This window comes from Salvelinus sp. IW2-2015, unplaced genomic scaffold (genome assembly GCF_002910315.2).
Source record: "Salvelinus sp. IW2-2015 unplaced genomic scaffold, ASM291031v2 Un_scaffold5891, whole genome shotgun sequence".
Taxonomy (NCBI): domain Eukaryota; kingdom Metazoa; phylum Chordata; class Actinopteri; order Salmoniformes; family Salmonidae; genus Salvelinus; species Salvelinus sp. IW2-2015.
The window spans coordinates 8,002-23,178 of NW_019947156.1; the positions used below are offsets into that span (position 1 = coordinate 8,002).

The 15,177-nt window shown below is 45.7% G+C and overlaps 1 protein-coding gene across 2 annotated transcripts; it reads left to right on the top strand.

Annotated features, from left to right (window-relative positions):
* Positions 1-5,213: 5,213 nt before the first annotated feature.
* Positions 5,214-8,118, top strand: LOC112078577 (protein mono-ADP-ribosyltransferase TIPARP-like). Of its 2 annotated transcripts, none has more exons than XM_024144769.2 (2): positions 5,214-5,423; positions 6,436-8,115. In XM_024144769.2, exon 2 carries the CDS (start codon positions 6,469-6,471, stop codon positions 7,480-7,482), a length of 1,014 nt encoding a protein of 337 aa, XP_024000537.1. In that variant the 5' UTR covers positions 5,214-5,423; positions 6,436-6,468; the 3' UTR covers positions 7,483-8,115. The 2 variants fall into 2 exon arrangements, with proteins under 2 accessions (XP_024000537.1, XP_024000536.1); XM_024144768.2 differs by lacking the exon at positions 5,214-5,423 and adding an exon at positions 5,444-6,190 and having other exon boundaries at positions 6,436-8,118.
* The last annotated feature ends 7,059 nt before the right edge of the window (positions 8,119-15,177 follow it).

The following is a 15,177-nucleotide window of genomic DNA, read 5'->3' on the forward strand; positions in this document are numbered from 1 at the left end:
GTCTCTTCTACCTTTTTGTTTTTCACTCTCTTTGTGTCCCTTTTCTGTTGTGTCTCTCTCTCTCTGTAATTATGAAATTCTAAGCTCCAAGTGCAGGACATTGCTTCCTTACTTCCTGCCCTCCTAACCCTTTGGCCTTTTGTTTTGGGTGACCCTCATCCCCCATCTTCCCCCTTCTCCCCCACCTCCTCCTCTTATCCTCCTTCTACCCCCACCTCCCCCTCTTATCCCCCTTCTACCCCCACCTCCCCCTTTCTACCCCCACCTCCCCCTCTTATCCCCTTTCTACCCCCCCACTCAATCCCCTTCTACCCTCACCTCCCACCTCCCACTCTCATCCCCTTCTACCCCTACCTCCTCCTCCACCCCTTACCTTTCTCCCTCTGCCTAACCCCTTACCTTTCTCAGCAGGCCAAAGAAAGCACACCACACTAACAACAATTAAAATTACAAAATAAATGGTTTGATTATATCCATGATAAATTCAGACTGATCTCTGTCTTGGTGGTCATAGGAAGATATATAATGTAGTGATGTTTACAATCTAAAAGAGTAAAGTATGTTCTGGCTATCTCAAACTTCAGAGTAGGTCAGTGTTACCCTTGGGCGAAGCGAGAGAGATCTCTCTCTTTTGTGTGTGTGTGTGTGTGTGTGTGTGTGTCAGTCCTAACAGGGTAAATATATCTGATGGGTAACGTGAAGCCTCCAACAGGGCCTGTTTACTGGATGGTGTCTCCTATAGCACCTTCTGCCATTACTATCAATAACACAGTCTCAGATGTCCCCCCCCATCCCCCAACACACACACCACCCCTGGACTCACTCATTAAGCGTGGTGAGTGAGGCCTCGTCAGGGTTCAAAGGTCAATCTATCCGTTATCTTTGATGTATAGACAGTGGCATCAGATTTTTCAAACRTGGTTTTATCGCTCACAACCTGCGTGACAAAGTTCACACTGACTCAGGTAAGATAATATTTCAACCTGCCGTGACTGTTACTAGTGGAAAAAGTAGTTGAAAATGTTCCAGCCTTTTTCCCGGGTCAGACAAGGACACCATGATCCCTTCACCTCATCCATGGATGCCTGATGAAGACATAAGGGTGGAAACGTTTTTTAGAAGTAAATCACCTGAGTCGCAGTGTGTGGCATTTTCTTTTCTGTTTTCCATGAATTCAGCTATAACTCCAGCACCTGCAARAAAGTACCCAGATGTACTGTACGTMTGTTGTTCAGTTTTTATCCATTCGCCTCATGAGTCATGGACTACCGTATGCAATTCAAGACTTCACTCTCAAATCAGATTATACCATTATAATACAACTAAAAGGTAGGGGAAATTACAGTACATTATAAACAAACCCCMAAAAATGCTTTGATCCAATAAAAGTTTATGAGCTCTGGATAATAGCGTCTTGTAAAATGTAATTTGGGTGGGAGTTAGATGATCCCAGACCGGAACAMAAGGTGTATCAGATGTGTAGACTTGTCTGTTTGTTTTTCTCATTTTCTTCATAAAGCCCCATATAGAGACATGTCAGAACGCAAACAACAGGATGTTACGCATGTTGGTTTGGCTGGAATGCTGGAAACATGTAGGCCTAGGTGTGTAATCAACCAATCAGTCACCTGCGTCAGCTCAACGCGGGTTAAAAGGTGAGACAGAGCTGTAATTTATGTATGATAGAATCTGTTGACAGCATTGAAGGCATTGTTTGTCTGGGCGGTTGGTTTACATGCTCTGTTAATAACTGTCGCCCTGTTAAAGGAAAAATCCACCCAAAAMCACTCATTCCTTTRATCTACAGTGTAAAATAACACTAATATGTGAGAATAATATTTTTTGTGAACAAATGTTTCATTTTGGAGTTATWATAACGAGTAACATGGACAATCCTTGTGGAAATCTGTTGCAGCTCAAGTCGACTACAAAACCCACAATGCAATGCTCGCTCTATGTGCTGGCTGGCTGGCTTGCTAGCTAGCTAGAAAATGTAGCTATACAYAATAATACCAAAGACAATATCAGCATGTAAAGTACCTAGTTTAGAAAATCGCCTCAACAAACTGCACTATCAATTTGGCAGTCAGACGGCAAGAGAGAGATGAACAGACAGAACAACAGACAGACAGACAGGACAGACAGACAGACAGACAGGGGACAGCACAGACAGACAGACATCGACAGACAGAGAGCAAACAAGACAACAGCGAACTAGACAGACAGCAACAGACAGACAGAACAGCAGACAGACAGATCATGAACAGATCAGACCACAAGACAGACAGACAGACCAGACAGACAGACGCAGACAGACAGACAAAGCAGCCAGACAGACAGACAGACAAGAGCAGACAGACAGAACGTTGTGCTGGTATGAAAGGGTGGAGGGAGTCTTCAACATGGTGCCTGGAGTAAACAACGGTTCACAATTTTAAAATCCTTCCCAAGCTTCAGAGCCAGGATTTCCCTTTCGACCTCTTGTCTTTTAAAGATTACCAGGGCATGTGCACTGGGGCCAAACGATCAGCATTACCATCACTACCACAGCACCAGTCCAGGAAGTTTCCAGCCATCAATGGACACATGAGGACATCCACATGATACACCATGATTGTGTAGATACAATTTGGCTACATAGGCCTATTGTTTGATATATCTGTTTTTGTAGGTGTCTGTGTGTGTGTGGTTCGTGTTGTGTGTGTGTGTGTGTTTGTGTGTGTGGTGTGTGTGTGTGTGTGTGTGTGTGTGTGTGTGGTGTGTGTGTGTGGTGTGTTGTGTGTGGTGTGATTGTTGTGTGTTGTTGTGTGTGTGTGTGTGTGTGTGTGTGTGTGTGTTGACCAGGGGCTGCCATGCATAGACCAACCCCCAAACCCCCCAAAAAAAATCGAAGAGAGCAAAAGTATGTAGCGGACGGCTGGTGGGGGGGTCGGCTGGCTGGGCTGGTCCGGCTGTGGTGGGGGGTCCGGCTTGGTGGGGTGGTCTGGCTGGTGGGGGGGGAGTCCGGCTGGTGGGGAGCTAGAATTGCATTTTTAAAATGCCTGCAAAACAGCTTTTTCACAGCAATCGATTGACACCATGGCGCCAATGCTTGAATGTTTTATCCTTTTAAGCTTGGAAAAGAGGACCCTTAAACCCAGACTTGGACCACACAAGCCACTCCAACTCGAAATAAAAAACAAAAAGTGCAGCTAGTGATTGCTTGCAATTGCTTGGCAGTTAGCCACTGATCCTTCCAAAACCACTCATTGTGGGCAGCAGGTAGGACCTAGTGTTAGAGTGTAGAGGAGGCAGTAGCCTTAAGTGGTTGAGTGTAGAGGTGGCAGAGTAGCCTAGTGGTTAGAGTGGTAGAGGGTGGCAGGTAGCCTAGTTGGTGAGAGTGTAGAGGGGCAGTAGCCTAGTGGTTAGAAGTGTTAGAGGTGGCAGTAGCCTAGTGGTTAGAGTGGTAGAGTGCAGGATAGCCTAGTGGTTTAGAGTGTAGAGTGGCAGGTAGCCTAGTGGTTAGAGTGTAGAGGTGGCAGGTAGCCTAGTGGTTAGAGTGTAGAGGTGGCAGGTAGCCTAGTGGTTAGAGCGTTGGACTAGTAACTGAAAAGTTGCAAGATCAAATCCCTGAGCTGACACGGTAAAAATCTGTTGTTCTGCCCCTGAACAAGGCAGTTAACCCACTGTTCCTAGGCTGTCATTGTAAATAAGAATTTGTTCTTAACTGACTTGCCTAGTTAAATGAAGGTAAAAATTGTTGAATTTGCGATTTTCAACTTGTTGTGTAATGGTTATGGTTGATGAGCACTGATATTAAATCTGTAATTTATCTTCATTATTTATCTTCATATGACAAGGATTAAAAAGGATTTGCCAGTAGATTGTTGACTTGATTCATGATGATGACTGCTAGCTAAGATCAGTCCAATCAAAGCTACTGTAGATATAATGTGATTTGACAATTTTATCTGTGGCCAATGATCTTGAGCCTACTTGGATAGGCACTTCTAATGTAACTCTATGGCAGCACCAAAAGGGCTTCTACTCTTGGATTTGGCACACTGTCCCCATGAGTGACAGAACACTGAGCCAATCACGGTCCAACTAGAGAACATTACCAATCCCTACGCTCTGTATTTTCCGCTGGCTGCCCCACCACCACAGAAAGCACTGAACTAGGCTGAAACACCTGCATTTTGGAGCTGCTTTAGTCAAGAAATCAAAAAAGAGACATTTTTGTATGCAGCTTTATGTTTATTTATTTTTATTTATTTTTTACATTGTTTGCAAACTGATATGTGACACGTATTAATGCCAAATAACATGCAAAACAGGCATATATATATATATATATATACTAGCTAGAAAGGTAGTATATCTATATATATGTATATATATATATATATATACTAGCTAGAAAGGTAGTATATCTATATATATGTGTATATATATATATACTAGCTAGAAAGGTAGTATATCTATATATATGTATATATATATATATACTAGCTAGAAAGGTGGGGCTCTGCCCTGAATAACCGGCCGCCACTGACACTTAGTAATTGCTTGCTTTTCTAAAGTCTACCAACCTTGCCAGCAGGCATGCCAGCTAAGATACTGTAGTTAGACAAGCTAGCTACTCTATCTTGATTGATCACCTGTAATGGCTTMTTGGTAGCTAGTTGTGAGGTTGGGGGATTGAGAACCTAATTGGGCTAGCTAAAGACAACTTCATAAAATTGCTAGATGGTTAATAGTATTACAGACAAATAAAAAAATGTATGAACATGTTAGATTTCTTTTCAACAAGACAAATGCCCTATGGGTATGACACCTCTGACTGTCATAAGCCTACATTCTGCATGTGTTTGTTTTACCATAATCCCCTCATCCTGTAGGCCTACTGGAAATGCTGTTTGAATATGCAAACAACCAATGCTGTTTGAATATGCAAACAACCAGAAACAGTTCCTGTTACTCAATCAGTATGAGAAGAACCTCACTTCTAGTAAAACAAGGACAGGAGGGGTGAGACCACCGATCTCACTGTCAACACACTTAGAACGCCTACTGCTGATCAGGCGCCTGACGAACGTCCTGCTTTACCTCCCCCTATGACACACCAGTTTCGTTTTCTCCTCCTCTCTCTCTTCTCCTTTGATGTCAAGTCCCGCCCCTTGACCGGGGTGAGGAGCACCGTGAGTGGCTGAGAGGACTGAGTGTTCCCTGCAACAGCTGCCTCTATCCACAAACAGGAGTTGGCGGAACTGAGCCCAGTAGAGAACGACAAAACAGCCGCTTTGTCACGCATTGCCTCAGCACCGTACCAGCAGGCCAAACGCAGATCACCTAGGACGACATATCTATACATTCATGACCGGACAGGGATTAAGTGGTTTAGAAGACAATTGCACGGAATAGATAGAACGGATTTTACACAGGTAGGAATAGGATCTGTGTGTGTTTGGACGCTTTTGTATTGTAAACGGGCTCTGTGAAAGCAACGCTATAATAAATCACCTAGCCAGCCGGGGCACCTATGCAGTATGTGTGTTGGAGATCGACTAYATTGCAGTCCTTTTGCGCAGCGCACCAGATCTACAGGACTCCTGGAAGGGAATTCTTTACAATTTAGAAATTCTATAGCAGTGTGTTACGTTGCACGGCAATGTATTTGATGTCAAACACCCACCGTGTTTTCTGGATAAAACCTGCTGAAATGCGGGTTATTGCGCATAAACCTAATTTGTATGGGGAATATGTGCGTTATAACACCGTGTTATTCTAATCGTTGACTAGGCTCAGACCTATAGGTATTTATATAGAGGACGAAGGCCTTTTGGTGATCGTTACAACCAGGGAATGCAGTGGCTGGGTCGAGTMTTTGTGCGGTTCGCCGCAGTCCCCCTACCCTCGGTGCGTGTSTGTGGATCGCTTTAACTGAGACCATAGGCCTACGTGYAAACTTGCTCGAGCAGMKATTTGTAATTTGCACGTATACTGTAGACCCCGTTTATCCGCCTCGGCTGATCAAAATACTCATCGAGAACGTTAAGGTCGGACAAGGGTTGTTTCGCGCTGTAGGCTTATAGCCTACGCAGTGTAGACGCATCATGACGCTCGTCGTTGACTGGAAGTAATACTGTTTCTACATTTGGGAGGCTTTTTCCCCCCACAGTTTCTATTCTAGCTTCTAGAAGGCTATATGGTAAGCAGGATACTTCCCGTCTCACTAGTTGAATCATTTTAACATTGCCGAGGAAAATAAACTATTGGTTTCCAAGATGACGGTTATTGTTTATCATCCAATGAAACGCAATGGTTATTGACTCTGAATGGGMTGACTAACAAGTGTGTTATCTAATGACACATGCCCAGGACTTTCGAAACCTATGAGGCATACATTTTAGGAGTGTTATTTCTCTCACTCTCATTTATTTCCGCCTCTTTCAGGACTGTTGGGTTTTAGGAGTGCCCCTGGCCACCATGGATACAACTTCGCATAGCCTGCAGAAACCGACAGCCTCAACCGACAAGGTCCTGGACGGTGGAACGGGACTCGCTTTGGATATGAGTATGGGGGACCGGGAATTYACGGAACAATCGATTAGACTTACCGACAAAATCCCGTTAGTGAAGCCCTATTTAAAAAAAAAAAAAGGACAGAGGAAACTAGACTCAAAATGCCTCCGTGCGCTCCAGGACCCTATCCTGACCACATTACTGAGTACGGATGCACTTGTTACCGGAGACGGGGTGTTTGTTCCCCGGAACCCTCCGACAAGGACAGCGGGGAACCTRTGCACTGCGGGGGTGGTCAAACAGGCACGGATTGGTGGGCCTGTGTGTCTGAAAGAGTCGGSAGCTACCGGTGTAACGGCTATGATTACCGGCGACACTGACACAGAAATGGCGGACACCGCCGCCGAGTTGGAGGAGACAGAGAGGGGGGTAACCAAGGTACCGGTAGATCTCCAACGCGTGACAATAGACCCTAACGAACGCAGATTCCAGCTCAAACGTGTCCCCCGGGCGCGCGAGGTGGGGGCKGYAACCCCMAYACCWGATACCCCTCTAGTATCCCCTCCAAGCCRGGGGGGAAACACGATGAGTGACCTCTTCGCCTCTAAAGCCTTGCGGGGGCCAGATTGTCTGACCATCAAAGACAGTACGAACACCCCCAGTCTTCAKGCCGACAAAGGCGAGATATTTCAGGATAAAAGCGAAGAGGCCTCCCTGGATCTAGTRTTTGATCTGCTAACCCAGCTCCAGTATCACACGCACCAAGCCGACGCAGTTTCGATCTGCGTGGATTTCCTGCAGGGGTTGTGTGTGTACGGGAGTGACTGCGCTTACCACCATACTGTGCTGCCCTACCACTGGCAGATCCGCAAGAGTGATACTCAAAGCTGGCAAAGCGTGGCGGATGATTCGCAGGAACAGTTGGAGAGGCTTTACTGCAATCCGGACAATGAACAAGTCAGGCTCAAATTTCAGTAAGTGCTTTTATTTTGTTCTACGTTCTGTGTAAAAGTAGCCTCAKAGAGCTGAGATTGTATTTACAATTTTAAGACAGGAGTGCTTTGACATGAGAAAGCTATGCTGTTTGCTATAGAAAAGGAGAGCGGCACTCTCTAGGAGCTTAGACGCAATCATGTAATAACCTAATAGCCAACRTTTGGACAGACAAGCTGTCTTCATCAGGGTATAATGATAAACACTGCRGGTCACTAGTTTATAACGTGTCATAGAACATACACAGGTGTCTGTAATCATGGCCTGGGTGTGGCCTGATATCATTGGTTAATTCTAACATATATATATATATATATATATATATATATATATATATATATATATATATATAAGAACATACAAAAACATGAATGATAATAGATATACGATAATAGATATAGATAAATATAGATATATTTTGTCTGCATAGGCTGCTGTTTGATACATCTGTTTCTGTAGGTGTGTGTGTGGTAATGTTTAACTGACTGAGTCGTTTTGGTTCTCTGACTTCCTGTATCTCAGTTCTTCTTCGCATATCATTTGTTATGGCACTTTTAATTCCTGCAATAGAGTGAGTCTGCTTTTTCTGCTCCCAAACCTAGCCTTCTCATTGGTTGAAACAGCTCGAACCAGGAAGTGCTGTACCCATGGCAGCTTAGAGCTGGGAACTTGCATGACCTACTGCTGCCTTGTGCGGTCACAGGCACTAGCTCTCTCTCTCTCTCTCTCTCTCTCTCAGTCCATCGCCTCTTCCTCTCATCTCCACACCTCTCACTACTCACCATCGTTCTCTCCTCGTCTCCTCTCCTCTCTCTCTCTCTCTCTCAAACACACACAGCACACACACACACACACACACCAACACGTCCACACACACACACTATACGAAGAACTTGCAAGCGATAGCAGATAGCCCCCATACCCAGCGTGCCTCGGTTCAAGCTATGAAGCTCGCAACTCACACAATGACACGGCTTTAGCCTATTCACCACATACACGCATGTTGTGTGACTGCGTGTGCGTGTTGTGATTTGTATGTTTTAAACCCTGAGCACTACATGAATGCCTTCCCCACGCACAGGATACGCACTGTCTTGAGAACCCAAACGCAGCCAAGGCTTCTCATTGAATAGGCACACACGACTCATATAAGCCTAGCGAATTAGGCTTCCTCGACTAGTAATTAGTATAAAGAAGTTTCATAAGTCTGGTCAATTCCCAACATGATTACATCTCTACTACTCTCTCAACCTCTTCATTAACTAGGCAAGCCGGTTAAGGACAAATTTAATTGAAGACGGCCTATCCCGGCCAAACGCCGACGACAGTCGCCCAAACCTGTGGCGACCGCCGCTACTGGGACTCCCCAATCACAGCCAATGTGGGATGGCGCCTGGATTCGAACCAGGTGACTGCTCTTGCACTGAGAGCAGTGTCTTAGACCACTGCGGCCACTTCGGGAGTCCCGCATTAATAAAACACCATTCTAAATACGCAGTGACTACCCAGTGAATAACCGTATAGTTACCGTGTAATCCAACTAGTAAATACATTTTTAAAGAAACTCTTCTCACAGTTCCTCAGAGAACACAAAAGTAGCCATGGTAAACTATCGGTATTCAGAACAGATCCGCCCCCACGACTTTATGAATCCAATCCCACTATTATCCACACTTTAGTTTACACCATCTCCTTAAAAGGGTATTTGTTTTCTTCTTTATTGCTTCCTACTCTCTTATCGCGGCCACTCAGTACTAGACCATCAAATTCTCCGGAGAATTTCAAACAAGTCGGCCCCCAAACACAACTCCCGACAGGCTCTCATACCCATAGTCCACATATCAACCACTAGTATAAGCCAGATGTAACATATGGCTTATACTGTAACTGCCCCCTCCGAGACATATTGTGTTATGCCATAGTACTGAATACAGTTGATAACACTTGTATCGAAGAGCAGAAACAAGTCTGGCCGCGACATGGGCAACAAACTTATTGATAGCAGCCGTTGCTGTTTGGTGTGTTAAGAGAGGAGGTCGTCGTGGTGGTATGTGTGTATAGAAGACGGGGTGTGTCGTGTGTGGTGTGTGTTAGAGAGGCCAGCCGTGTGTGTGTGTGTGTGTTAAAGAGGGTGCTGGTGTGTGAGAGGGCTGTTAGAGAGGGTAGTGTGTGTGTGTGTGTGTTAGAGGAGGGGTGTTGTGTGTGTTGGTCTCTCTCCACACACGAGGGGTGTGTGTGTGTTGTGTGTGTTAAGAGGGTGTGTGTGTGTGTGTTGTGTTAGAAGGAGGCGGTGTGTGTGTGTGTTAAGCCCCACGCGCTCCTCGTCGTCGCCCTGCTGACGTTGTGTTAGAAGAGGGGTGTGTGGTGTGTGTGTGTTGTTGAGAGATGAGGTGTGGTGTGTGTTGTTAGAAGAAAGACGAAGTGTGAGGGTAGCGTTTTTCCCGCGGCCTGAACTTGCTTCAGACATGGACATGGACTCGAATAACCTGACTCGTCAATCGCTGGACAGCTTGATCGCTTACGGTTACGCACACGCTATATTCTTAGAGTGTGAACATGCCGCCACACAGACCACAAGTTAATAATCTCCGGTGTGTGTGTGTGTGAGCAGGGGCTGTGTGTGTGTGGCAGTTTGTGTGTTGTAGCTGGTGAGAGGGTGTGTGTGTGTGTGTGTGTGCGCGTTCGTGTGGTGAAGGGGTGTGTGTGTGTTGTGTGAGAGGTGTGTGTCGTGTGTGGTGTGTGTGTTGTGTGGTTGGTTGTGTGTGTGTGTGTGTGTGTGCCTCACCACTGGAGAGGTGTGTAGACTGTCGTGAGAGAGGGGCTGTTGTGCCGTGCGCAACGTGTGATGTGTGTGTGCTGTGATGTTGTGGTGTGTGTGTGTGTGTGTGTGTGTGTGTGAGAGCCTTCGTTGGACGGCGACCACACCACAGCATCAACACGTTATTTAACTGACCACAGAGTACTGAGCACCAAGGGCAGAGCTGACCCAGCAACCAAGGTGTGTTGTCATTTCGTCGCATGTGCCACAATCCAGTGTTGTGCTGTTGTGTCTTTGTTGCCGTTGTTTGCAGAGAATATAATTTTCCCGACACCAACGTGTAAGTAGAAGGTGCGACCGATTATGCATATTTCAACGGCGATAAACCTGATACCCGATGTGATGGAGGACCTCAAAAAAGCCGATACTCCCGATAACTCTGACTTATCTTTTTTAAATTTATTTGTAATAATGAACAATTACAACACCTACTACGAGGAGGCCTGAACACTATTTAAAACTAATATAATACATAAATAAAACTCACAATCTCTCCACGCTCACTAACTCGAACACATGTTGCAATTTGTTTAAATAATGCACACCACACAAATGTTGGAGAAGATAAGTAAAATTGCAATAGTGCCATGTAAAGAAAGCTGAACCGTTTTAAGTTTCAATTCTCAGACAACATCCCGACAGAACATATAAAGCTGGTGCGTTCCTTTAACATGAAGTCTTCATTATTCCCAGGTAAGAAAGTTTTAGGTTGTATGTTACCCACACCACGAAATTATTAGGACTATTTTTCTATCTCTATACCATTTGTAATTTCATATACCTATTATATACACGTATACCTTACTATTGGATTTCTCTATAGGCACTTTAGTATTGCAAAGTGTACAACAGTATATGCTTCCGTCCCTCTCTCTCGCTCCTACCTCTGGGGCCGAAACAGAACACAGTGCGACCAACAAGCCACCTCACGAAGCAAGCGTTCACCACAGCATTGAGAGCAAGGGGAAACACACTCCATCCCCACACCAGCGAGTGACGTCCCCCACACACACGCACTATCTGCCATAGCTAGCCATTTCACATCGGTTACACAGCCGAATCTCGGGGAGTTGATAGCTTGAAGTCATAAAACGAGCGCAATGCGTTAAGCATTGCGAAGGCTGCTGAGAGACGCAAAAGACGGCCACGAAAGTGCTGCTTGAATGAATGCTACGAAGCCTGCTGGTGCTACCACAGCTCAGGACAGACTGCTGCTATCCAAATCATAGACTTACTATAACATAATAACACACAGAAAACGAGCCATTGGTCATTAAATGGTCGGAATACCCGGAAACTATATCGAAAACAAATGTATCCCATTTTCAAAGTGAAATACGGAACCGTTCCGTATGTTATTAACGGATGGCCTAAGTCTAAATATAGCCCTGTACACTCGTACAAACTTAATGTTATGCCATCCATAGATTGATGTTACTAATTCTGGCAGAACTTAATTAGGCCTTTGTGTGTTACCTGGTGGTCGTAATTGTGTTGTATTGAATGTTTCCGTGTGTGTGTGGTGTGTGTGCGCCTCAACACTGTCACATCCACGCCTCTCGAACTACGTGTGGGTGTGTGTGTGTGTGTGGTGTGTGTGGTTGTGTGTGTGTGTGTGGTGTCTGTGTCTTGTGTGTGTGTGTGGTGTGTGTGTGTGTGTGTGTGTTCGTGTGTGTGAGGATGATAACGTGTCATACCGCTTATTGAACATTGATTCGACTGGCGCGAGGGTCTGGGTCGTCACTGCCTTCATACACTACAGCACACCTCGTGCCTTTTCCTCTCTCTCTCTCACTCACACCACCTCTCTCTTCTCTCCACCTCTATCACAGATCTCATCTCTCTCCGGTCTACTCTTCTCTCCCACTCACACACCCACACTACTACTCTCTCTCCTCCTCTCTTCGTCTCTCCTCTCTCTCTCCATCGATCTCTCTCGTCTCCTCTCTCTCTCTTCATCCTCACATCTCTCTCTCTCTCTCTTCTCTCAATAATCTCTCGCTCCGTCTCGGTCTGTCTGTCTGTCATCAGATCAGAGAGAGACAACGAACTAACATCTGTGTGTTGGACACACACAACCGGGGCGTGAGTGTTTTCGTCTTGCAATGCTGTTCCGGCTCTCGTTACGACCCTCTAAGTTCTTGTGACAGCCGCACTCACTCTCACCACCTCTCCGGAGCACACATCCTCCCACTATCCTGCATGTGCCATTCTTTTTTTTTTCCTTACCTCTCGCCCTACTCGTCAAACCTGCCCTCCGGCGCCCATACAGTTGGTCCGCACCCTTACGCCGTCGTACCCTCCCCCCCCCCATGCCGCTGTCCCCGCCAGTCCCCTCCCCCTCCGCATACCTCCCAATTCCTCCCTCATCAAAGTCATCCCTGTCGATGTTGTGTGTTTTAGAAACCCTGACGATAGCCTGTCCACCTTGCAGAACTTTTCTTAAGCACATGGCAGAAGAACACTACCGTTTGGAAGGAATAATTTTTCAAAACCCATTCCCCACTGTGAATGAGAAGGGAACAGAAGTGAGTGTACTGTGATTGGTGTCGTGTGGTTGTCTAAGCTGTGAACCTGAACAACAAAGTCGCTTTACTAACCTATATAGGAAGTGAAGAAACCGCCTGTGTGTGTGTGGTGGTGTTAAAAAAGAAAGAAAAGGGTGTGGTGTGTGTGGGTGTGTGTGGTGTGGTTGCTTGTGTTAAAGTTGTGGTGTGTGTGCGTGTGTGTGTGTGTGTGTGTGGTGTGTGTGGTTAAGGCTGCAATTTAGGCCCGTTGTCCTAATATTTGCTGTTTCGCTTCTTGTCTCTCTCTCAACACTCTCACACTCCAGAGACCAACAAACTACAGCTGCCCTAAGAGGTGCCTTTAGTTGTGTGAACAGAGTGACCTCGAAGAAGAGGGGCCAAAATTAGGTTGTGATGTGACAAGAAGTGATGGAAGAAAGAGGTCCATAAAGAATGATGGACAGAGATAGCATAGAAAAGAAAGAGGTCCTTTAGACCCTGTGGTGAAGAGTGATGAAGAAAGGGGTCTGTTAAGGTGTGTGTAGAAAGATGAAATAAGTGTGAAAGAGGATGAAGAAGAGTGCTGTTCAGGGTGTGTGTGACAGAGTGGATGAAGAAGGCTCTGTTAGGTGTGGTGACAGAGTGAATGAAAGAAGAGTGCCTGTTAGTGTGTGTGGACAAGTGATGAAAGAAGAGGTGCCTGTTGAGTGTGTGTGACAGAGTGATGAAGAAGAGGGGCCTGTTAGGTGTGTGTGACAGAGTATGAAGAAGAGGGAACCTGTTTAGGTGTGTGTGACAGAGGTGCTGAAGAAGAGGGGCCTGTTTAGGTGTTTTTGTGACAAGAGTGATGAAGAAAGAGGTGCCTGGTTAGGCTGTGTGTGACAGAGTGCTGAAGAAAGGCCAATTAACGACAGGTTTCTCACACTCCCATTTGAAAACATCACTCCAGGCTTGAACTCATTACAGCCGTTATTTTCAAAACAACACTGCTGTCTGTTTGTCCATGTTGTGTAAACCAATCTTCAGTGACTGTTGTCGGCACGTCAGGAGTTGTGCGGTGTGCGTGTTGTGTGTGTGTGTGTGTGTGTGTGTGTGCTAATATACATACACTTACCTGATACTAATGTGTCACCATGGTATGGTCCAGTCGTTAACGCTCCTGCTGCCGTGTGATCCCGGTACTAGCTCTTTTGATGTTCATAGACATGACTTCCTCCAAGATGACTCCAAAACACCTTACCGTCTGTCTACACTCCTCTTTTCATCCCCCTCTCTCTCACAACTTTTCTGTTCTTCTCTATTTCCTCAACCGCACTCTGACACTTGTTCCAAACGTTAATAACAGAAAGATTTCCGAGGTGTGTGATGTGTGTGTGGGTTTGGTGTGTGTCGTGTTGTGTGTGTGTGTGTTGTGTGTGTGTGTGTGTGTGTGTGTGTGTGTGTGTTGTGTGTAGCTGTGTTGTGTGTGTGTGTGTTGGTGGGTCATAACAGACAGCCCACAAGGCCATAATCATGAGGAATGTGTGAATGTCACATTCTATGAGCAGAAGACACTACAGTCAGCCATAGATTCACCAATCTGATCTTTTCCCCCCAAATCACGCTACCTTTTTTTTTTTTTTATTTTGATTTTTTTTTTTTTTTCTTTCTTATCTTGCACTACACACCCACACACACACACACACACACACACAGACACCATAGTCTTGGTTTACTAACCTTGTGGGGCACATTGACTATCTATATCTATCATCTCACACACACATCATATCATCACTTATCTATTTTTTTTTTTTTTTTTAATCACACACACACACGACTCAACAGAAACACACACACACCACACACACAACAACACACACACGCCTCGCAATTAAAAAACGCTCCTTCTCTCATGTCCAGACATCGACAATACTTTTCACGGACAGAGATTCTCCTTCTGTTCAAATATAAGAAAGACATCATAGAGAAGCTGCAGCCAACCATAGATAACAAACAATGGGTTATACACAGGTTTGTTTCTCGTATTGAGGTTTCAGGTGATGCCCAGACAATCATCTCCCTCTTCTCCTCCCACTCTTTCTCCCTCTTCCCCCTTTCTTCTATCTCCTCCTCTCTGTCCCCCCTTTCTCTCTTCTCTCTCCCTGCCCCTTTTCTTTCTCCGATCCTCACTCTGTCCCGCTTCCTTTCCTCCTCCTCTGTCCCCTTTTCTGCTCTCCTCCTCGTCTGTCCCCTTTCTCTCTCTCCTCCTCTCTGTCACCCCCCTTCCTCGTCCTCCTCTGTCCCCCTTCTCTCATCTCTCCTCTGTCCCCCTTTCACTCGTCTCTACTCCTCTGTCCCCTCTCTTCTCTCGGA